This window comes from Furipterus horrens, unplaced genomic scaffold (genome assembly GCF_987537825.1).
Source record: "Furipterus horrens unplaced genomic scaffold, mFurHor1.1.pri manual_scaffold_13, whole genome shotgun sequence".
Lineage (NCBI taxonomy): Eukaryota > Metazoa > Chordata > Mammalia > Chiroptera > Furipteridae > Furipterus > Furipterus horrens.
In genome coordinates, this window is record NW_028327183.1 from 40,061,953 (window position 1) to 40,085,014 (window position 23,062).

Below are 23,062 nucleotides of genomic sequence, written 5' to 3' on the forward strand. Positions count from 1 at the left end.
AGGATCAGGCCAGTATTAAGGCACACCCCAACAGGGTCTGAATCCCCGTCACACACCATTTACAAGTCCTCTGACCCTTGACAAGTTCTCAAGCTTCTCAGTTTCCTCATAAGAGGTTAATAATGCCTTCCTCATCATTATTTCCTAAGCAACAGCTGCCAGGTTTCATTCTAGGCACTAGGATGCATCAGTGAACAAGTTAGATTAAAAACTGCCCTGATGGAGCCGATAACCTCATGGAGGAGATAGACAATGGTCAGATATTTCTTGGGTTAATAAATGCACAAAGAAAAAGTATGGAAAGATACAGAGTCATTGGGGACTTGAGGTGCTGTTTTAGACTGAATGGAACGAACAGTCAGGAAATGAGGAAAGCCATGGGGATAATCTCAGTGTGCCAGGCGTGGCCACCTGAGGACCTTTGCATTGATATTCTTTGCCATGAATGTTTTCCTCCCTGGATCCACATGGCTTACTCCCCTCCTTTAGGTCTGTTCACCTCAGCATGGCCTGTGGGCACATAAGGAAAAGTTCTGATTAGCCAAAAATCCTTTAAAGTACCTCGCACACAGATGTGAGAGATGTGAGAGAATTCATGTGAAATCCTGTTATGCCCGGTATAGGCCCTCGCTAAAGGTTGGCTATTTCTGCCATCTTTAAAATTCCAGACCTGGAATGTTACCTTCCCAAGTTGTTATCCAGGGCAGGAATTTGCCTTTTCCCACTGCTGTTTCTAATGGCTGTCCAAATTCCATTTGAATGTCTCATGATGGGAAGCTCCACCTACCCCAGTTCCAGCCCAGTAACTGGTCCGTGATGTCTGGCACTGCATTTTGGGGCCACAGAACCTGTTTGAGTAGGAGAGATGTGGACAGAGGGCCTCAGTGTCAACCTTAGAATCTTGAGGTGTATTTTAAAGGCACTGGGGAGCCATGGGGAGATTCTGTGCAGGACAGTGACATGGTCAGATGTGTGCTTAGACACCATTGGTCGGAGTGGTCAGGGTTGGGATAGAGGAATCACAGGACTGAGAACTTGGAGGAGATGCCTGACCTTGGAGTGTCAGGGAAGGCCTCCCACAGGAGGCGAAGTCTGAATGGTGAGAACAATTAAAACAAGTAAAGGGAAAACCTATGGAAAGTAACCTGGGATGTTCTGCACGATTAGACCATGGCCCTTGCTCAAAACCCATGCTGATGTCCTCAGGATTAAGAAAATGCTTTGGGTTGAATTATTTCATTCATTAAAAACTAAGCACTTATGTACGCCTGACTCTGCTGGGCTATGTTTTATTGTTCACTCTGTCTTCACTAAAAGAAAAATGTGTATATAAATTGAACCTGTATTTTTTCCTACAATTATTAGTCTCTAAATATTAAAATTTGTATTCTGGGGGGTGGAAAAACCGTAGACTTCATCTAAAGGGCTTTGCTCAGCACCTGTCAGTGAGTGGGCTGGAACATCTGCTCTTAACTGGCTTTCCTTGCCCTGGTCCTGGGATACCAAGGGATTTCTGGAGGGCCCCGGGAGCTCCCCTCCACCCCTTCCATTCATCCTGGAGTGAGGGAGCGGGCCCTTGATGTGTGAAGATGGAATTTCTTGTCCATTTGCTCCTCACACCTTCCGGAGGCCAAACGAGCAACCCAGCTGCAGCCCTAATGGGGGGGAGGCGCCGCCGCCGCCAGGCAGATGGCGACATTTACATACAGCTGGGAGCCCCCTCGGACACCGGGGCTCCTCGCCTTGGCGTCTGGTGCATCCGTGACTCGGGCTTGGGAGGATGGCTTTGTTTGGGGAAGGGGAAACAACACAGGTCCACAAAGAGCCTGAATCTTCATTATATCCACGCGCGGCTATACTCGTGGACTTCCCACACTGTCATTCACAACCTGGCACAGACCTAAGAAGCACCTGTACAGACCACGAAGTCAGATTCATAACGACTACATCCAGTGGTCCAGCATCTTGCATATATTCTTACACATGAGCAGAGAAGCAACCACACAGTCAGCCAATCTGTTATATTCACTTCCATTCTCTTACGTAGGTGCGGGTGCGCGTGTGCGTGTATGTACCCTCATACTGAATCTTAGAATTATTTACAGCCTCACAAACAGGCTTAGCCGCATACAATTTGAGACGCACGTGAAACCATATAATCTCACCTAGACACTACCACAAAGTCATGAACACCTTCCAGTAGCTCTTGCTCACACCACACACTCTACCCCATCCTTAGCCACATACAGTCGTGCGCACAACCACACGCAAGATCAGACACACTACACTGCCTGTACCCACAACCCATACTCACGGTTGCTTCAGCACGCTTCCCTTCCCTTCAATCTCCTCCCCTGGGTCCCCTCGAGCCCTGCGGCTGCTTGAAGGGGCGGAGCCCTCCCCTTAGATATAAGGCTCTGGAGCCAGTAGCGGGGGGTTCCTCAGACCTCCGAAAGGCCATGGTCGGCCAGTGGATGCCCCAACTCCTGTCCTGGATGGTGATCCTGGCGCTCTTTTTCCTTCCCGAGGTCAGAGCGGAGTGGAAGAAAGTGGATGGGAGTGGGTGCGAGCTGGAGGTCTTGGGAGGGGAGCGCGGAGCGGACGGAACTCCTGGGTAACCGCAGTCCCCTTATCCTTTGACCCTTCCGCTCCAGGCACAGCCGGCAGGCGTCTTTGAGCTTCAGATCCACTCTTTCGGGCCGGGACCAGGCCCGGGGGCCCCTAGATCCCCCTGCAGCGCCGGGCCCCGCTGCCGCCTCTTCTTCAGAGTCTGCCTGAAACCAGGGGTCTCCGAGGAAGCCGTGGACTCTCCGTGCGCCCTGGGCGCAGCGCTGAGTGCGCGTGGGCCGGTCTACACCGAGCAGTCCCGGATTCCAGCGCCTGACCTGCCGCTGCCCGAGGGCCTCATGCGCGTACCCTTCCGGGACGTGTGGCCGGTGAGACCCGGCCCAGGGGCTCCTCCGTGCTGGAGTCCTTACTCAAACTTTGACTCCTTTCTGCCCTTCAACTTCCAAGGCCGCAACCCTGTGCCCCCGCCCCATTCCAAACTCCCAGACCAGTAACTCTACCACCTGGAAACCTTTCTCAGACGCATAAACCCTACTTACTGGGGACCCCAAATTTCTGACTCCAACTTGCCCTCTAGTTATCCAAAATGTTATGATCCCAGCCTTGCAAACTTGGGACCCCAAATACCCAGAACCTCCCAACTCACCCTCTGGAAATCATAAATTCACAGAACCCTCCCTCTGTTCTTTGGGGATCTATAAATACTGGGATCCTTATCTTTATTTCCAAGTCTCCTTGTACCTAGGGACCCTCCCACACCCTGTCTTGGGGACCCACAATCTCCTCTCACCTTATCCCTTCTCAGATGTTCCAACTGGGGCCTGTATTCATGACTCTTTCACCTCCAAAATCCTATCTTCTACCCCACAATCCCAAAAGCACAGAAGTGAACAGACCTGTATTTGAATTCTAGACCCTTGTCCTTTTGGACAGGTGACTTTGACTTTTCTAGTCTTAGCTTCTTCATCTGTAAAATGGGGTCATCATGTTACTTCACAAGGGTCTCTTTGGAGTGATTCAACCAGGTTATCTTGAGTATAGTCCTTACCACCTACAAAGCACTCAATAAAGAAAGTCAAAATTGTCATTCCTTCCCTGGCCCAGCCCCTCTGGGAACTATCCTTTGCCAGCTTGGTGCTTGGAATGGTCACCCCCTAAACTCTGGCCTTCATTGAGTACTTGCCCTGACCACTGTTTTTCCTTCTTTCCTCTCCCCCTTCCAGGGCACCTTCTCTCTCATCATCGAAACCTGGAGTGAGGAGTTAGGAGAGCAGATTGGAGGTGAGTGTCTTTAGTCTCAGGATTACTGTGTAGAGTATGGGAGTTGGGGTCTGATGTGAGGTCCAGGAGAGTGACATGGGGCTTTTTGTAGGGTGGGGCATTCACAGGATTTCTAGACTCATGATGTCATCACAGCTCCTGGAGAGCAGTGCCGGGTGTTGACAGCTCCAGGGCTCTTGGCATGTTGATACAAAAATGTTCTGGTACTGGATGTAAGAGTCTGTGGTCCCAATACCAGGTGAAGTGGAGGAAGCTCTTACTATCTTAGAACTGACACCTAAATAGGATAGAGCATCTCACAAAGACAGTCCTGCTCTGTCACCATCTGATTTTGAGAACCAAGGGTACAATACGAGTTACTTCTGGTTCTTGTACACGAAGCTCTGTCACTGTGTCCATACAGAGGTCCCAGGGAGCATGAGATGTCGCAGTTTTGTCAGAATATTGAGCAAAGTTTTCAAGGAGGGATATGGGGTAATCTTATCCTTAATTCGAGGGGACATTGGTGTCATGTAAGGCCCACAGTGGGGGTTCTGTCATCATTTTGATATAGGAAGCTGTGGCACAATATCGGGGTGTGACATTCTTCCTAGGGGGAATCATAAGGCCTCAAGCAATAAGGCTAATTTATGATTAGTCACCGTTTTGACTTCGAAAGATTCCGAGGCACAATTTGGGGATATTAATGACATCACTTCAAAAGACCTGTTATTGTTCTTTGGCCATATAAAGATATCAAATGTTAGAGTGTTAAGGGGTCTCATCACTAATATACAAAGATTGTGGGGCAAAACATTGGGATATTTCGGCTTCTATGGAAGAACTGTGATAATCGCGATGGTCGCTGGGTACTAGATGGGAACACGACCTCGAAGGCCCCAGGGCGCAATAGGGGAGTTGACGGCCCAGCTAAGGGATAACTGCCATTCTCAGGGTTGAAATGGGATGTTCTGGCTCGCCAAGAGGAGCCGGGAAGAGTAGCCAGTGAGAGCGGGCACGCGAGACTGAGTGCTGCCGCGATCCACCCAGGCCCTTCCCAGCGTCGCTCCCTTCTTCCCGCAGGGCCTGCCTGGAGCCTGTTGGCGCGCGTGGCCGGCCGGCGCCGCCTGGCGGCCGGGGGCCCCTGGGCTCGGGACGTGCAGCGCGCAGGCGCCTGGGAGCTGCGTTTCTCCTACCGAGCGCGCTGTGAGCTGCCGGCTGTCGGAGCCAAGTGCGCGCGCCTGTGTCGCGTGCGCAGCGCCCCCTCGCGGTGCGGCTCGGGACTGCGCCCCTGCGTGCCCGTCGAGGACGAGTGCGAGACGCAGCGTGAGTCCTGAGTAGCCCCAATCCATTCCCGGCTCTTCTTTAGCTCCACCCGGGGCCCCTTTTGCAGCACGGTTACCCTCTTCAGGGAACTGGGGACTCGAGAACCTTACCCAGGTACCCCAGACACCCTACTCCAGGAAACTAAGGCATGTTACTGACTGCTGCCTGTGTACCTACCCCAGGCTCCGCTCTAGTTTCACTCACGAGCCTTAGCTCCCTTCCACGACCCTGTTACCCACTTCCGGAAAAATGAGGCTAGACTTCTCTCCAGCCCTACCTGGGCACTCCAGCACTCTTGTTGCCCCAACTAGAAACCCCACACACATTTCCCATGCTGGTACTTCCCCCTCCTTCCCTTTCCAGATGCTAGGACCCCCCTTCCCCCAAAGCTCTGCCAATTCTGGAGCCCTCTCTACACCCACCCAGGTACTATGAAAATCCCTTGGAGTTACCCCTCCCCCCCACCAAAAGATCCTTCATCCTGCCTCCCTGCAAATGCATACCAGACCCCATTGCTTTCTAAAGCTTGGGATCTCCAACCTCCATCCTGGGTACCCTCAGACTGCTCCCCAAATTTCTGAGCCCTCCAAAGTTCCTAGACTCCCAGGCTTATCCACAGCTTCCCAGACCTGCCCTAATCCAGGGTCCTCCCAACCCTCCTGAAGGGCCAGGAGTCTCTCCGCAATCTCCAGATGCCCTTCCCTCATTCTCTCTCCAAGCTCAGACCTGTGAGTCCCCACTCCATTCTTTGTCTGGAGCCCAACAGCCTGGGTTCAACTCCTCATTCCTTTACTTTCTAGCTTGGCAAGTCGTCCCGCCTCTCTGGGCTTCAGTTTTTGTGTCTGTTAACTGGGGGTTGCGATACCATCTAGCCCAGAGGGTTGTCTGTCACAAGGAAGAAAGAAGATGGTGCACAGGAAGTGCTCGGAAGCATCTCTGATTTCTATTCTCCTGACTCTGCCCTTGTCAATATTCCTCTTCCCTCTGCCTCTCTGTCCTCCATAGTGACATGTCGAGCCGGTTGCAGTCCAGAGCACGGCTTCTGTGAGCAGCCTGGTGAATGTCGATGCACGGAGGGCTGGACTGGGCCCCTCTGCACAGTCCCAGTCTCTCCCAGCACCTGTCTGAGCTCCAGGGGCCCATCCTCTGCTGTCACTGGATGCCTTGTACCTGGTCCTGGGCCCTGTGATGGGAATCCATGTACCAACGGGGGCAGCTGTAGTGTTAGTATCATGCCCTCTCACCTCATCCTGATCAGTATTTTACTCTGGGAGTTCCCACGATGCTCTGACTGGGGCTTCACAAAACAGCAGTCTGGGGGTGGCTGGGGGTAGCTGTCAGGCAAGGGCTTCCTAGAGGTGTCCAGCCTGCATCTAGGATGAGGAGCTAAGAATGGGATTGGGGAGAATAGGCCCAGTGGGTGGCACCTAAGGATAAGTCCTCTGGGGTCACAAACTGTCCCTCCTGTGGGACAGAGAACAACTCTGGACTCAAGGTAGGTGGTGCGGGGACTTGGGATGGGTGCCCATCAGAGAGGGCTTCCTGGAGATGGGGCCCAGCTCTGGGGTTTCTGAAGTCCAATTTGGCTGAGGGGAGGTGACTGGAGAGGATGGACCAGGTGAGTAGCCTGGGGTAAGCAAAGGTGGGGCTGTGAGAGTGAGCCTGGTGTGTACTGGGATAATATAGAGCTCAGAGTGTGCCCCCTGGATACTGCCAGCATGGGACAGGGAGACACACTCAGGGTTCAAATTAGGGTTAGGGCCTGCGCAGGGGAGATCCAGGGAAGGCTCCACAGAGGAGGGGCGGCTCAGAGCTAGGAGCTCAAAGTAGGATTGGCTGTGCAGACAGAATTGGGGAGGGGCAGACTAGGCAGGCAGCATTTGGTAGGCAAAGGAGTAGAGGGGGGAATGTACTCTCTTTGGGCCTCCAGAGCCTTCTCCTTTTGAGGTTGGATGGACAGCCCAGAAACATGAAGAGGAGGGAGGGTTTGTCTTGGGAGGACTTTCCAGGTGAGGCCCCTGCATTATGGGAGGTGGGACTTGATAAGGAGCAGCTCCCATAGTCAAGACTAAGGAGTGGGGTGGGATTTTGCTCTAAGGAGACCTCAATCTGAAGTTCTTTTGCCCTTGCCTAGGAAACACTTGGGTCCTTTGAATGTGCCTGTCCCCGTGGGTTTTACGGGTTGCAATGTGAGGTGAGCGGGGTGACATGTGCAGATGGACCTTGTTTCAATGGCGGCTTGTGTGTGGGAGGTGCAGACCCCGACTCTGCTTACATCTGCCACTGCCCACCCGGTTTCCAAGGATCCAACTGTGAGAAGAGGGTGGACCGGTGCAGCCTGCAGCCATGCCGGAATGGTGAGGTGGGGAGACCAGAATGGTCAGGGATTGGGGTGGGGACCCCTGCATGGTCAGTGGGCAAGAGCAGGGCTTGGTTCAGACAGTCCTGGGTGGAAATCCTGGCTTTGTCTCCTTTAGCCCTGTGGCCTGGAGAAGTATCTCCCTTCCCAGCCTGTTTTTTCTTTTTTTTTTTTTTGTCAAATGGATGAGGTAATATTTCTAACTCATAAATGTTTATTGAGCATCTACAGTGCACCATACTTTGTTCTAGGCACAGGGGATACAGCAGAGAACGAAACCCAAACCTCTGCCCTCATAGAACTGATGGGGCAGATAGGAAATAAACAAGATGAATAAGTAAATTATGTGGGAGGTTAGATGGTGATAAAAACTAAGAAAAATAAAGCCAGAAGGGGGTGGGGGGGAAGATTGATATTTTAGCTAGAATGGTTAGGGAAGACCTTGCTGAAGGTAATGAAGGAGGGAGCAGTGTGGGGATCTGGGGGAAGATTATGCTCCAGGCAGGGGGAACAGCAAGTTGTGAAGACCCTGAGGTAGAAATGTGCTTGGTGTGTTGAGGATCACAGGGAAGGCTGTGTGGTTGGAGCAATGAGTGGTGGGACATAAGGTCAGGGAGGTGACCAGGACAGATCCTGTGGGACTTCATGGGCCATGGGGAGGATTTTGGTTCTACTCCAAGGAAGATGGAGCCATAGGAGGTGTCTGAGCGGTGAAGAGACCTGATTTGAGCTAGGTGTTACAAGTTTAAATATGAATGTAAAGGACTTGGTGCCTTCTTATAACTAATTCTCACCAAAACACTCAGTATTCATTCTGGGTTGAGTGGTACTAAGGATGCAACGGTAACCAGGACAGCTCTGGGTCCTACCTTCACTGGGGGTACCAGCCCAGGGGGAAGTCAGTCATCCTCACCTAGAGCCCAGGGTGGCCAGGGTTGTGATGGGGCAGTGACGGAGGAAGAGTCCGGGTGTGTGTGGGGGGCTCCCTGGAGGAGGAGAGATCTGAGCAGAGACCTGAAAATTGACCTGGGCATGGGGTGGGGTGAGAGGGTGGGGAGAAGGAAGGGAAAAGGGAGAAGGCACGGGGAAAGGCCAGGTAGTTCAGACCCATCGAACTGGAACTGTTAATAATTTAGCACCGGCTGAAGCCAAGGGAAAAAGAGAGCCAACGAGGTGAGGTGAGGCAGAGTTAATTCCACGTCACCACTGGGCAAGAAGCTCCAGGCACACTCCCAGAGGCTGGCCCTTGAGTTAGATGGAGACAGAGGGGAACCAGAGAAAAGGTGACGGCGTGGTTTACGGAGCTGAGACACTAGCGCGGGCAGGTTGCGGGGACACTGTCCCGGGCGACGGCCCTGACGCCACTACCCCACAGGCGGGCTCTGCCTGGATCTAGGCCACGCCCTGCGCTGCAGCTGCCGCGCCGGCTTCGCGGGGCCACGCTGCGAGCACGACTTGGACGACTGCACCGGCCGCGCCTGCGCCAACGGCGGCACGTGCCTGGAGGGCGCTGGCTCGCGCCGCTGCTCCTGCGCGCTGGGCTTCAGCGGCCGCGACTGCCGACAGCGCGCCGACCCTTGCGCCGCGCGGCCCTGCGCCCACGGCGGCCGCTGCTACGGCCACTTCTCCGGCCTGGTATGCGCCTGCGCACCCGGCTATATGGGCGCGCGCTGCGAATTTCCAGTTCACTTGGACGACGGCGCGGACGATGACTACAGCGCGGGCATAATGCCTGTCACCGCGCCGGGCCTGATGCAGGGTGACCCACAGCGTTTTCTTTTGCCACCGGCTTTGGGGTTGCTGGTGGCCGCAGTCTTGGCCAGCGCTGCGCTTTTGCTGGTTCGTTTGCGACGCTGTGGCCCTGGCCGACATACCGGGTCTCATCTGCTGGTGGGGACTCCAGAGCCATTGGTCCATGCACTCCCAGATGCACTCAACAACATGAGGACCCAGGAGGGTTCCGGGGATGGCCCAAGGTGAGTGGCCGGGTATGCCTTGTTCCTCTGGGCTGCTTGCATCAATTTCCATTGTGCAATTGGCATGATTCCTTGATTGGCTTCCCCGATTGTCCCTTCCTGTTATCCCTGCTCCAGCACTTTTCTGATTGAGTCGTTCCACTGTTTCCCTAGTTGGCTTTGGGTTCACCTCCGTGATTGGTGAGGAAAACAAGATTTGAGAATTTAAGAGCCTGGGCCTTATTCTTTTTTTTCTCGCAGCTCGTCCATAGATTGGAATCACCCTGAAGATGGGGACTCTCCTGAGATTTACGTCATATCTACTCCTTCGGTCTATGCTCGGGAGGTAGCTACCCCCCTCCACTCCCTCTGCAAACATTGCACACACTGGGTGGAGGTAGCCCCTGCTCTGCCTGTAGCCCTCCTTTACCATGTCTGTAAAATGAGAAGGATGGAGTCTTTGGAAGGTCCTTAACTCACTTTTTAGCTCTGACTCAACTTAATTCTATCAGTAGCCCTCTTGCTGCCCCCCCCCCCTTTTGCTGCCCTTTTGAGCTGCTTGCTACCTTCTCTTTGGAAGACCGGTCACAGTGGGGAGCCTCAAGCAGACCACTGACTTCCCCTCACTGGGGAGAGGGAAAGGAGGAGGAGGGGCAGCCTTTTTTAATGCCTCCTACTCATGTCCTTTCTAGGCTTGATCTGCTCCTCCTCTATCAGAACCTGGAGTCAGAGCCTCGATATTTTTGTATTTTCTTGATGGTGCCCAACCAATCTGTGCCTCAGACACTTTGGAGTTCAAGCTGGAAGGGGTAGCTGGGAGAATTTTACCGTTGGAAGTACATAACGGTTATTTATGTCATTTTCCCCCTTTCCATCTCAGAGACATCTTATAAAGACTTATTTTAATTAACTTTGACTTATCAGGCTGTGTGCTTTGTGACTGGTGTTGGGTTTGCTCCACGTTGTTTTCACTCTGGGACCGAAGCTAAGAGCAGCCTCTATTTGGCATGTTTCCAGGCACTATGGGAAAGGAAATGGTGGACTGTGTGCTGAGGCTCTTTAACACTTCTGCTCACATTTTATTGGCTGAAGCAAGTCACACAGCGAATCCAGTATCTATGGGGTAGTAAGTAAATTCTCTATGAGGGAGGGACAATGAAATTTTGAATGGAATAGAGTCTACCACAGATATATACCCAGGAGAGAAATTGCCTGGTTACAGAGCATAGCTATCAATTTCACCAACTATTGACAGATTGCTTCCTCAGGTCACACTCCCACCATGATGTACAAGAATTCCTGGGGAGACTGCCTTTTCTGTGTGCACACCTCTGTTCTCTTTAAAATGTTTTCCCATGCATACATATTATTGTTTTAGAAAACCTCAGGAATGGCCCCTATGACATCTTCAGGTAACAACCTTTTCTTTCTCACTGGTAGCAGGTGGAATAGCAGGCTGATTCCTTCTGTTGTCCTTAAGGGAGGTGCACTAAGATCTGCTCAGATTAAAGACTTCAGATATGGCAATTTGATATAGTTAAAGCAATATCAATTTACAGAAATTCAGGGGATACAAGAACATGTTATGTAACACAGTGGGGATGAGCAAAACCCAGAATGGGGATTGTATAGGACACATGGTTGGCTTCTGTAAAATATTATCAGCATTTCAGTTCCGACCTACTAGAATGACTGTAATCACAATGATAGACAAAAACAAGTGCTGGCAAGGATGTGGAAAATGGGGACTGTCATACCCTGCTGGTAGAATGTAAAATAGTGAAGGTCCTTTGGAAAACAGTTTGGCAGTTTAAAAGAAATTAAACATAGAATTACCATATGACCCAGCACCTCTATCTCTAGTATCTATCCATGAGAAAAAAGTATGTGCATACAAAAAATTGCATGCAAATATTCACAGAAGCATTCAGAGTAGCCAAAAATGTGAGAACAACCCCACTGTCCATCAACTGTTGAATGGATAAACAGAATGTAGTCTATCCCTACAGTGGAATATCATTCAGCCATAAAAAGGAAGGAAGCACTGTACATGATACCACATGGATGAACCATAAAAACAGGCTAAAATGAAAGATGCTGGTCACTTATGATTACATTTATATTAAATGTGCAGAAGAAGCAAATTTACAGGGACAGAAAGTAGATTAGTGGTTGCCTGGGCCTGGGAGAGGGACTGGAGATTAACTGTAAGTGGGCAAAAGAGATCTTACTGGGATGAAGGAAATACTCTAAAAATTATCCTGGTGATGGTACACAACTGGGCCAATTTACTAAAAATCTTTGAGCTATACACTAAAACAGGGGAATTTTATGGTCTGTAAATTATACCTCAATAAAGTTTATAAAAAAGCAAATAATTATCAAGGGAGGAAAGGGAATGAAGGGTAAATGTATAAATGAAAAGAGACTGAAAAGATAAAAACTATAAAAGAAGCAATGACATGACTGCCATAAAAGTCAGCATAATGCTTGTTTGTTTGTTTATTTATTTTAGAGAGAGGAAGGGAGAAAGAGAGAGAGAAATATTGATTTGTTGTTCCACTTATTTATGCATCCATTGGTTCCTTCTTGTATGTGCCCTGACTGGAGATCAAATCTACAATCTTGATTTATTGGGACGATGCTCTAACCAACTGAGCTACCTGGGCAGAGCTCCAGTATAATATTGACATGGTAGCACACACTGAGAACTGTTTGGGAGGGGGTATGCAGAGAGATTATGAGAAACTTCTGTCTTCTGATATTGATGGTGGTTGCAAGGATATTTGCTTTATAATATATTGTTATGTAAGTTGTATTTTAAAAATATATATTTTACTGATTATCCTATTACAGTTGTCCCAATTTTTCTCCCTTTGCCCCATTCCCTCCAGCAATACCCCCTCCTTAGTTCATGTCCATGGGTCATGCATATAAGTTCTTTGGCTACTCTATTTCCTATACTGTTCTTAACATCCCCCTGTCTATTTTGTACCTACCAATTATGCCTCTTAATCCCTGCACCATTTACCTCAGTCTCCCCCTTCCCCCTCCCAGCCAATAACCTTCCATGGTCTCTGTATCTATATTCTGTTTCTGTTCTGCTTGTTTGCTTAGTTTTTTAGGTTCAGTTATTGATAGTTGTAAATTTATTGCCATTTTAATGTTCTTAGTTTTGATCTTCTTCCTTTTCTCATATAATTCAATTTAACATTTCATATAATAATGGCTTGGTGATGATGAACTCCTTTAATTTTACCTTGCCTGGGAAGCGCTTGATCTGCCCTTCCATTCTAAACGATAGTTTTGCTGGGTAGAGTAATCTTGGTTGTAAGTCCTTGCTTTTCATCACCTTGAATACTTCTTTCCAGTTGCTTCTTGTCTGCAAAGTTTCTTTTGAGAAATCAGCTGATAAGTCTTATAGGAACCCTTTGTAGATAACTCTCTTCTCTTGTTGCTTTTAAGATTCTCTCTTTATCTATAACCTTTGGCATTTTAATTATGATGTATCTTGGTGTGGTCTTCTTTGGGTCTAGCTTGTTTGGGACTCTGTGCTTCCTGGACTTGCATGTCTATTTCCTTCACCAAATTAGGGAATTTTTCTTTCATTATTTTTTGAAATAAGTTTTCACTTTCTTCCTCATCCATTTCTCCTTCTGGCACCACTATGATTTAGATGCTGATATGTTTGAAGATGACTCAGAGGCTCCTTAGCCTATCCTCATTTTTTTGAATTATTTTATACTCTTGCTGTTCTGATTGACTGTTATTTGCTTTTAAAAAATATTTATTTATTTTTAGAGAGAAGGGGAAGGAGGGAGAGAGAGATCCACGTGTGAGAGGAATATTGATGGGTTGCCTCTTGCACACCCCCTACCAGGGATCTGGCCTGCAACCCAGGCATGTGCCCTGACTGGGAATTGAACCAGCAACACTTTGGTCCATAGGATGGTGCTCCATCCACTGAGCCACACCAGCCAAATTGTTGATTTGATGCTTGGCTTCATCCCCTCCACTCTGGTTCCCTGTAGATTTTTCTTTATTTCATTTAATATAACTTTCATTTCTGCCTGGGTCTTTTTTATGCTGTTGAAGTACCCAGTGAGCTGCTGGAGCATCCTGATAACCAGTGTTTTGAACTCTCCATCCGATAGGTTGTTTACCTCCATTTCATTTGGTTCTTTTTCTAGAGTTTTGTTCTGTTATTTCATTTGGGCCATATTTCTTTGTCTCAATTTGGCAGCCTCCCTGTGTTTGTTTCTGCATATTAGGTAGTGCTTCTTTGACTCTTTGTCTTAGTAGCATGGCCTATGTAGAAAAGTTGCACCTGTAAGTTGTATGGGTGGAGCCTTAGGTAATTGCCAGGGTGGCTCTGTGTGTGGTAGAGCTTGGAGAGGGGACAATACTGCTGCCTCGCCTCTGGAGTTTTGCCTGGGAGGAAGCTCACTCCTGGTACTCAACCTGTTGCCAGTCACATCAAATTCTCCCTGTGTGCCACTTGTGCCATTCCAGCTGTTGCCCTGGTGCTGAATCCCAGAGGGAGTGAGTCTGCATATGTACTAAGTTCATTGTGGACCTTTAAGAGGAGGCTCCTGAGAATCCCGAGGGCAGTTTCTTTGGCCACCCCAACCCCCACTAGGTTTTACAGCCAGAAGTTATTCAGACTTATCTTCCTGGCACTTGAACCCTGGGCTGGTGGTCTGGTCTGGGGCTGGGGTCCCTCACTCCTGAGGTATTCTTCTTGATTTTTATCTAGCACATGCAGATGTGGGACTACCATTCTGTGTCTCCATGCCTCTCTGCCAGTCCATGTCTCTGCACCTCTCCGTGCATCTCCGCCCCTCCTACCCATCTGGATGAATGTGGCTTCTTTAAATCCTTGGTTGTTTCGACTTCCATACAGCATAATTTTCTGACATTCTGGATGATTTTTATTTTGTAATCTAGTCATAGTTTTTGTTGTAGTTGTGCGAGGAGGTGAGGCGTGTTTACCTATGCCTCCATAGTGACCAGAAGTTATATAAGTTGTTTTATGCAGCTATCTGTGTTTGTGATATATATATATATATTATTTACTTTTAGAGAGAAGGGAAGGGAGGGAGAAAGAGAGGGAGAGAAACATCAATGTGTAAGAGAAACATAGATTGGTTGCCTCTTGCACACCCTCAACTGGGGACCTGGCCCACAACCCAGGTATGTGGCCTGACTGGGAATTGAACCGGTGACTTCGGTTTTTAGGCTGGCGCTCAATCCACTGATCCACACCAGCCAGGGCTGTGTTTGTGTTATATTTAACAAAATGTTTTTTAAAATGTGGCCAGGTGTATCAATTATTTATTGCCATGATAATGCTGCATAAGCTTAGTGGCATGAAACACTAAGCACTTATTTTCAGTGCCCAGTCAACAGGTTGCCTGGGGTTCTGTTGCGCTGGGCTATGCTCTGCTGTGCTGATCTGGAAGGGGCTCAGAAATGTGTGTGTAGTAAGCTCAGAGGTGGGCTGGGGACTGGCTGCTCTGTGCTACTCTCCTCTCCTCCACCCAGCCTCTCATCCTCCAGCAGGCTGGCCCTGGCTTATTCTCACGGCTGAGATAGGGATCATAGAGAGAGTAGACTCCATGAACATGTCAGTTCCCCCTTATCCTATTGGCTAAAGCAAGTTACAAGGCCAGCCCAGTTTCTGGGATTGGGGAAACAGACTCTACCTTTTGATGAGGAAAGGTACAGAGTCACATTCTGAGGGCATGAGTTGGGGAAGGGTGGGGAATTGGGGCCACTTTTGCAATTAGTCTCCAACACTGGAGTGCCTGCCCCCTTTGAAAGGTAAAGTATCGAAACTGTTGGATACAGACACCTGCTTCTCTTGATGTCAAATTACTGAAACAACAACAGCAACATAAAACAAGTAAGATGGGTCATGGATGTGATTCATATGAAAATTCACCCATTCCTTGGCACTGCCAGTGCTTAAATGTTGATGGCACTGTTTTGGATGTGGAATAAAAGGGAAGCACAAACATTTTGATGTGTCTCTGCCTCTCCAGGTCGTCAACTTTCCTTCCAAATGAGATGGAACAAGTCTAAGTAAGACTTAATTTTGGGATTATCCTAAGACAGTTACACATTTAGTAGTACCACTACACTGAAAAATAACAAGCCTCCATCAGCCAATTTCTGCCAGTCCTCCTTCCCCATATTGTCTAGCAGGTAGTAGGCTTGGACTTTTGCAAATGAGCAAAATCATAGGAACTGAAGAAAAATAACAGATGGAATCTAGTAACAAATGACAGAGTCCTTTTATTAGAACATCATCCAAGAGATCTTATTCCTTTTAATTCATTCAACAGATACCATATATTGAATAAATACCTATAAATTCTTCTTTCAGGTTTCACTATATTGAATTTCTCTGTCATGAGGAATGACTCATTAAAGAACAAATGGACATTGAAACAAAAGCTTACTATAAAATAATATTTAAATTGAGATAAAAAGCAGACATCAACACCAGCCCATGATTCCTTCTAAGACAACTTTTGAAGTTCAGAGGCAAAGAGTCTTTGCTGCCTTTAATAAATGATGCAGCCTGCTGAGAGCAGAGCTCAATTTAAAAGCAAAGTTGAGCCCTGACTGGTGTGGCTCAGTGGATTGAGTGCCGACCTATGAACTGAAAGGTTGCTGGTTTGATTCCCAGTCAGGGCACATGCCTGGGTGTGGGCCAGGTGTCCAGTTGTGGGTGTGTGAGAGGCAACTGGTCAATGTGTCTCTCTTGCACATTGACGTTTCTCTCCTTCTTTCTCTCTCCCTTCCCCTCTCTAAAAATAAATAAATAAGTAAATAAATAAAAGCAAAGCTGGGAAGATGTGGTTTCCCATCTTGGATGGGAAGAACTCATCATGTTTCTTTTTTTGAGGCAAAGGACAAGTTTTATTATTTCCAATTTTTCAGGGACTGTTAGTTTTGTGAGATACAACTAAAAACTTGCTAGAAAAAGTGAAAATAAAGACAAAGGATCTATAAGCCAAGCTCCAGTTTTTATTATGACCATACAAGTATAAACTTACTGTCGATTTGTTGTTTTCTTTTTCTTTTTCAGCTTTTGGTCTCAATGCCAATATTTATCTCATCTTGGACCAGTAAAAACAGTTCATAGATTGGTACTGATAACCGTAATATGTCTGATACTTTTTAACTTCCGTGGTTTCTCTTATGTTATGCCATTAGTGCTGATCAAAATTCTTGCTCAAGGTTCAACTCATAATGAAACAGAAATAATAGCTTAACAATCACAATGTTTTTTTTTTTTTCTTCTCAATTACTGCTTACAAATTGAAAGCAGGCAGTTTAGTCCCATGGACCCCCCCCACCTTTGATATACTTCCCAGCCTAAAGGACGCCTCACCATTCTTGAGTCTTGGCACCATCACCATACACATCCTCAGTCATCACAGGAACGGAACTGGCTGGATTATCAAACAAGGATGACCAAAGTTCTCCGATTCACCATCATAAAGGAAGAATTCCCCTACCCAAGTCAGTATGCTGTGCTCTGTGGCTTTGCCTTGCAGGCTTAACCTAAAGTAGCAGCTTCTGGAACAAGGAAGATTATTTCATATTATTAGAGCTCACAGGGAAGGAAAAGATATTCTGGTCCAAATCTCTCACTTTACAGAGGAAAGGAAGCAGAGCTCCAAAGGACTAAGGTAGAAGGCATTCCACACCAAGGGGCAACTTGTAATATATTTTTTTCTTTTGGCCAAGCTTTAAACCTTCGAGGCTAAAATATATTGCATTTAGCACAATGGCAATAGTACATAAAGTAACCTAAATGATCACTCAACAAAAGAAAAAAAAAAAAAGTGCCCTGCCTGGTGTGGCTCAGTGGATTGAATGCTGGCTTGTGAACCAAAGGGTTGCCAGTTTGATTCCTGCTCAGGGCACATGCCTGAGTTGCAGGCCAGGTCCCCAGTTGGGGGTATGTAAGAGGCAACCACACACTGATGTTTCTCTCCTTCTCTCACTTCCCCTCTCTCTAAAAATAAATAAAATCTTTTTAAAAAAAGTAAAACAAAAAGCCTACAAATGCACAGGAGTCAGACTGCCAGTGTTCAGATCTTGGTTACACCACTTGAACAAGTTATTTCACTTCTCTTTGCCTTAATATTCTTACTGGTAAAATGAGAATGATACTAGCATCTGCATCAAGAAGTTGTATTAAATAATAAGTGCAAAGCATTTTATAACAGAATTGCAAATAATAGGTGCTCGGTAAGTGTTAGTTTTCAATATTATCTAGAAGAGGAAAGCCCATTTCACAGAGGGGAAAAGTGAAGTCCAGAGAGAGGTAGAGTCTTGCTTAGCATCATACAGAAAATGGAGTCTTTCTTGGTCTAAGGCAGCGGTTCTCAATCTGTGAGTCACGACCCCTTTGGAGTCGAATGACCCTTTCACAGAGGTCACCTAAGACCATCAGAAAACACATCTATAATTACATATTGTTTTTGTGATTAATCACTATGCCTTAATTATGGTTGGGGGTCACCACAACATGAGGAACTGTATTAAAGGGTTGTGACATTAGGATGGTTGAGAACCACTGGTCTAAGGTTTAACACAGAAAAGGCTGAGGGATTGGGAAGCACAGTGGGTCAGGACTCTTCTGTTTGAAATCCTGCCATGAATCTGAATAAAGTCTGCTGTACTTTATAATATGGGATCAATCTCAACATCCTGGTTATACATCATGTGGTACATAAGATGTTATTACTTATGTGTATGTGATAGTTAACCCTGGCTGGTTTGGCTCAGTGGATTGAGCGTCGGCCTGCGAGCTAAGTGTCGCTGGTTCGATCTTCCAGTCAGGGCACATCAGAGAAGGAAAACTCTGACTCCAAAAAACCTCCGCTGCCTTGCGGCATACCTCTTCAGGGGAAAGGCTAAGGGAGTAAACCGCGACAGAAAACCCGGAGCCGGAGTCCCGAAGGCGGTTTGACGTTGTAGTCAACACCGGCAACTCCTGCGGCGCACCTGAAGCCAAGCTGTATTGACTCCGTCTTTCCCTTGGATCCTTCAGCTGCGAAGAGAGGGGGGGTCTGCTGCATGGGCAACAGCAGACCCTCCATATCACCCTGCCCAGGCTCTGTAGCTTCAGCTTCACTGGAGAGGACACTCCAGCGTCATCGCAAGATGTCGATTCAACACGGGAGGAGACAGATACCGTGTCACTCCCGAGTCGGACTGCACAGCCATTCTCGGCGGTGCAGATAGACTCTTAAGAAGCTACACCATCGTCTCTCGAGACGGACGGCTGCCGACTACTACATGTGATAGTTAATCAGGAATCCTCTGTGCTGTTTTCCCCACTTCTTTAAAAAAATTTTTTTTAAATTCTCACCTGAGGACATTTTTTCTTTTTTTCCAAGTAAGTTTTTATTTCATGTCTTTATTATCCCATAAGATACCTTTTTAAAAAGTACATATCGTTTTTTATTAAGAAGATACTACTTGTTTATTATTTTAAAATTTAATATAAACACTCATAAAAAAGTACAAGATATAGACTTGTGACCAAAATGGAGGTGTAGGTAGACACACTGTATCTTCCTCCACAACTAAGAAGGAATACAACTACCTCAAAACTAGAGACAACCAGAAGTTCCAGAAAATCTAGCTTCATGGAAGTCCAACAAACAAAGATATAAAGAAAAAAATACTCATCCACACAGGCAGGAGGGGCAGAGCCAGGGTGGAGAGGATGTGGTGTGGCACCGGCGGAGGCAGCGGCAGTGCCCAGGTGGTGGAAAACACAGTCACAGATTAAAATAAGTAAGGAAGGACACCTGGGGAGTGCTCCCAGCGCTATGCCAGACTGTGCAGTTCACAGTTCCAGCTCCAGAGAAAATAAAGCCACATTACTTCTGACTGGGAAAACCAGTGGGGGTTGGGGCAGAGGAAGAAACTGCTGGTCTCTGAGCAGAGTCCATTTGTTTAGAGGCCCCCAAGGTCCTAGGTTGTCTGAAGACCCACCCAGTCTGGGAACCACAGCCAGAGCAACAGCTAGAGAGACGCCAGTCCCATATAGGAAGTGGGAGACGTGCCTGGAAAAGGAGCAAGTGCTGAGCAAGCAGCATTGTTCCCTCTCAGATGCCTCCCCACATACAGCACCACAACGTGGTGAGACACGTCGCCCTGTACTACAAATACCTAAGTCTCTGCACCTGAAACATAACAGGTGCAAGAGCTCTACCTAAGACACAGAGGCATACAGTGCAGCCTGTCAAGTTGAGGAGACAGAGAAGAGTGGCCCAAAAGAGGAAACAGATCAAGGTTCCAGTGGGAGAACTAAGCGAGGAGATAGCCAACCTAACAGACCCAGAGTTCAAAACACTGGTGATAAAGATGCTCACAGACTTGACAGATATACTTGAGTACAGCCAACGCATAAGGGAAGAAGCGAAAGCTAAGTTAAGTAAAACGAAGGAAAATCCACACAAAACCAATGGTGAAAGGAAGAAAACTGAGGTTCAAATCAATGATTTGTAACATAAAGAAGGAATAAACAGTCAACCAGTACAGAATGAGGAAACAAGAACTGAAAAGAAAAAAAAGGAGAGGCTTAGGAACCTCTGGGACAACTTTAAATATGCCAACGTTCGAATCATAGGGGTGCCAGAAGAAGAAGAGGAAGAGCAAGAAATTGAAAGTGTATGTGAAAAAGTAATGAAAGAAAACTTCCCTAATTTGGTGAAGGAAATAGACATGCAAATCCAGGAAGCACAGAGAGTCCCAAACAAGCTAGACCTAAAGAGGCCCACTCTAAGACACATCATAATTAAAATTCCAAAGGTTAAAGATAAAGAGAGATTAAAAACAGCAAGAGAAAAGAAATTAGTTACCTACTGAGGGATTCCCATAGGCTGTCAGCTATATCTCAAAAGAAACTGCAGGGTAGAAGGGATTGGCAAGAAATATTCAAAGTCATGAAAAGTAGGGACCTACAGCCAAGATTACTCTATCCAGCAAAGCTATCATTTAGAATTGAAGGGCAGCTAAAGAGCTTCCCAGACAAGAAAAAGCTAAAGGAATTCATCACCAAACCATTATTATATGAAATGTTAAAGGGACTTATTTAAGAAAAAGAAGATCAAAACTATGAACTATAAAAGGGCAAAAAATACATATCTATCAACAATTGAATCTAAAAAAACTAAGCAAACAAGAACAGAGACAGAATCGTGAATACAGAGTGTTTTTATGGTTGCCAGAAAGGGGAATGGGTGAAGAGGTGAGGGGATTTAGAAGTACAAATAGGTAGTTACAGAACAGCCATGGGGATGTAAGATGCAGTATAGGAAATGGAGTAACTAAATAACTTATACGCATGACCCATGGGCATGAACAATGGTGTGGGGATTGCCTGAGGGAGTGGAGGGTGCTGGGTGGAAGGGAGCAAAGGGGGAAAAATCAGGAGAACTATAATAGCATAATCAATGAAATATAATTTTAAAAAGGTTTTCAAAAACCTAATTGATTACATATACATATAGAAAAAAGACTATATTACAAATGCTAACAAGGATTATATTTAGGTGGAAGGATTGCAGATTTTTTTCTTTTTTCTTTTAAGTATATTTTATTGATTATGCTGTTACAGTTGCCCCAATTTTTCCTCTTTGCTGCCCTCTGCCAGTTTACCCCCCTTCCCTCCAGCGATCCCACTGCCCTTAGTTCATGTCCATGGGTCAGGCATATGAGTTCTTTGGTTTCACCTTTTCCTATATTATTCTTAACTTCCCCCTGTCTATTTTGTACCAAACAATTATGATTCTTAATCCCTGCACCACTTCTACCCCTTCCCCCTCCCAGCTGATAACTCTCCAAATGATCCCTATACCCATGATTCGGTTCCCATTCTAGTTGTTTTCTTAGCTTGTTTTTGTTTTTATTTTTTAGATTCTGTTGATAGTTGTGTTTGTTGTCATTTTAATGTTTATAGTTTTGATCTTCTTTTTCTTAAATGTGTCCCTTTAACATTTCATATAATAACAGCTTGATGATGGTGAACTCCTTTAGTTTTTTCTTGTCTGGGAAACACTTTATCTGCCCTTCCATTCTAAATGATAGCTTTTCTGGATAGAGTAATAGATTTCCAATTTCTTGCTCTTTCTCTTCTCCTTCTGGCACCCTATGATGCTATGATGTAAATGTTGGAATGCTTGAAGTTGTCCCAGCGGCTGCTTATACTATCCTTTTTTTTTTAATTTTATTTTTTATTCTTTTTTCTTCATGTTGTTCTGATTGGTTGCTTTTAACTTCCTTATGTTCTAAATCATTGATTGGATTCTTGGCTTTATCTACTCTACTGTTGTCTCCTTGTAAATTGTTCTTTATTTCAATTAGTGTATCCTTCATTTCTGACTGGATCTTTTTTATGCTGTTGAGGTCCTCAGTAAGTTCCTTGAGCATTCTTATAACAAGTGTTTTGAACTCTGCATCTGATAAATTGCTCATCTCCATTTTGTTTAGGTTTTTGTCTGGAGTTTTGATCTATTCTTTCATTTGGACGATGTTTCTTTGTCTCTTTGTTTGGCAGCCTCCCTGTGTTTGTTTCTATGTATTGGGTAGAGGTGCTTTGACTCCCTGTCTTGGTAGTGTGGCCTAATGTAGTAGGTGTCCTGTAGGGTCCAGTGGCACAGCCTCCCCTATCACCCAAACTGGATACTCGAGGTGCATCCTTCCTTCATGTGGGCTGAGTACACCCTCCTCTTGTAGTTGAGCCTTGGTTGCTGTTAGCAGATCAATGGGAGGGATTTACCTAGGCCAGTCAGCTTCAAGATTGGCTGTGACCACTGACCACCAATCTCCATCCTCTGTGGAGAAACAGCTGTGCAGAGGCAGGGTGGTGGTGCTCCAACATGGTCTGTAGCTGTCCACTGGGTGTGCTGGCCCAGGGGTTTCCCTGGTGGTGCAGGTCAAGGTAAGCCCCCACCTGTGTTTTGCCTGGGGACACCCTGCATGAGCTATAAAGCAATCTTGAGATGGCTGCTACTTGTGCTCTTGCTTATTTGATAGGATTTAGAAAGTTGTGAAGCATGAGCCAAGCAAGACCAGCCATTCATATGGAAAATCAGCTTAGGTGGGTCCGTAAGTTGGGTGAGATGGAGTCTATGGGGATCTCCAAGGTGGGTCAAACAGTGTTAGCCAGATTAATGGAGTCTCAGATATGGCACCAGCCTGCCAGCTCTGTATGGGGAGGGTCCATAAAAGGGACAATGGCCTCTGCTCGCCTTGATGACAGACACCTCAGCCTCCTCCTGCATGCCACTGATGCCCCTCAAGCCACCACCCTGGTGCCAGATCCCAGAGTGAGTAAGTCTGAGTAGGTGAGTCCATGTGTGGGTTCTTTAAGAGGAACTGCTTGGGGTCCAGCAGTTTCTTCCACAGACTCAATCCCAACTGTTTTTTGCAGCCAGAAGTTGTGGAGACTTCTCTTCCTGGCACTGGAACCCGGGGCTGGGACTCTGCTCCAGAGATATCCTTCCTGAATTTTTATCCACCACACGTGGGTGAGGGACCAGCCTGTTCTGCTTTTGCC

At 46.9% G+C, this 23,062-nt stretch overlaps 1 protein-coding gene across 1 annotated transcript; it reads left to right on the plus strand.

Annotated features, from left to right (window-relative positions):
- Positions 1-2,456: 2,456 nt before the first annotated feature.
- On the plus strand, positions 2,457-9,943 carry DLL3 (delta like canonical Notch ligand 3). The gene is made up of 8 exons (XM_090260222.1): positions 2,457-2,534; positions 2,661-2,936; positions 3,792-3,849; positions 4,912-5,154; positions 6,160-6,377; positions 7,289-7,511; positions 8,889-9,489; positions 9,730-9,943. The coding sequence occupies exons 1-8, from the start codon at positions 2,460-2,462 to the stop codon at positions 9,941-9,943; spliced, it is 1,908 nt and encodes a 635-aa protein (XP_090116348.1). The 5' UTR covers positions 2,457-2,459.
- Positions 9,944-23,062: the final 13,119 nt, after the last annotated feature.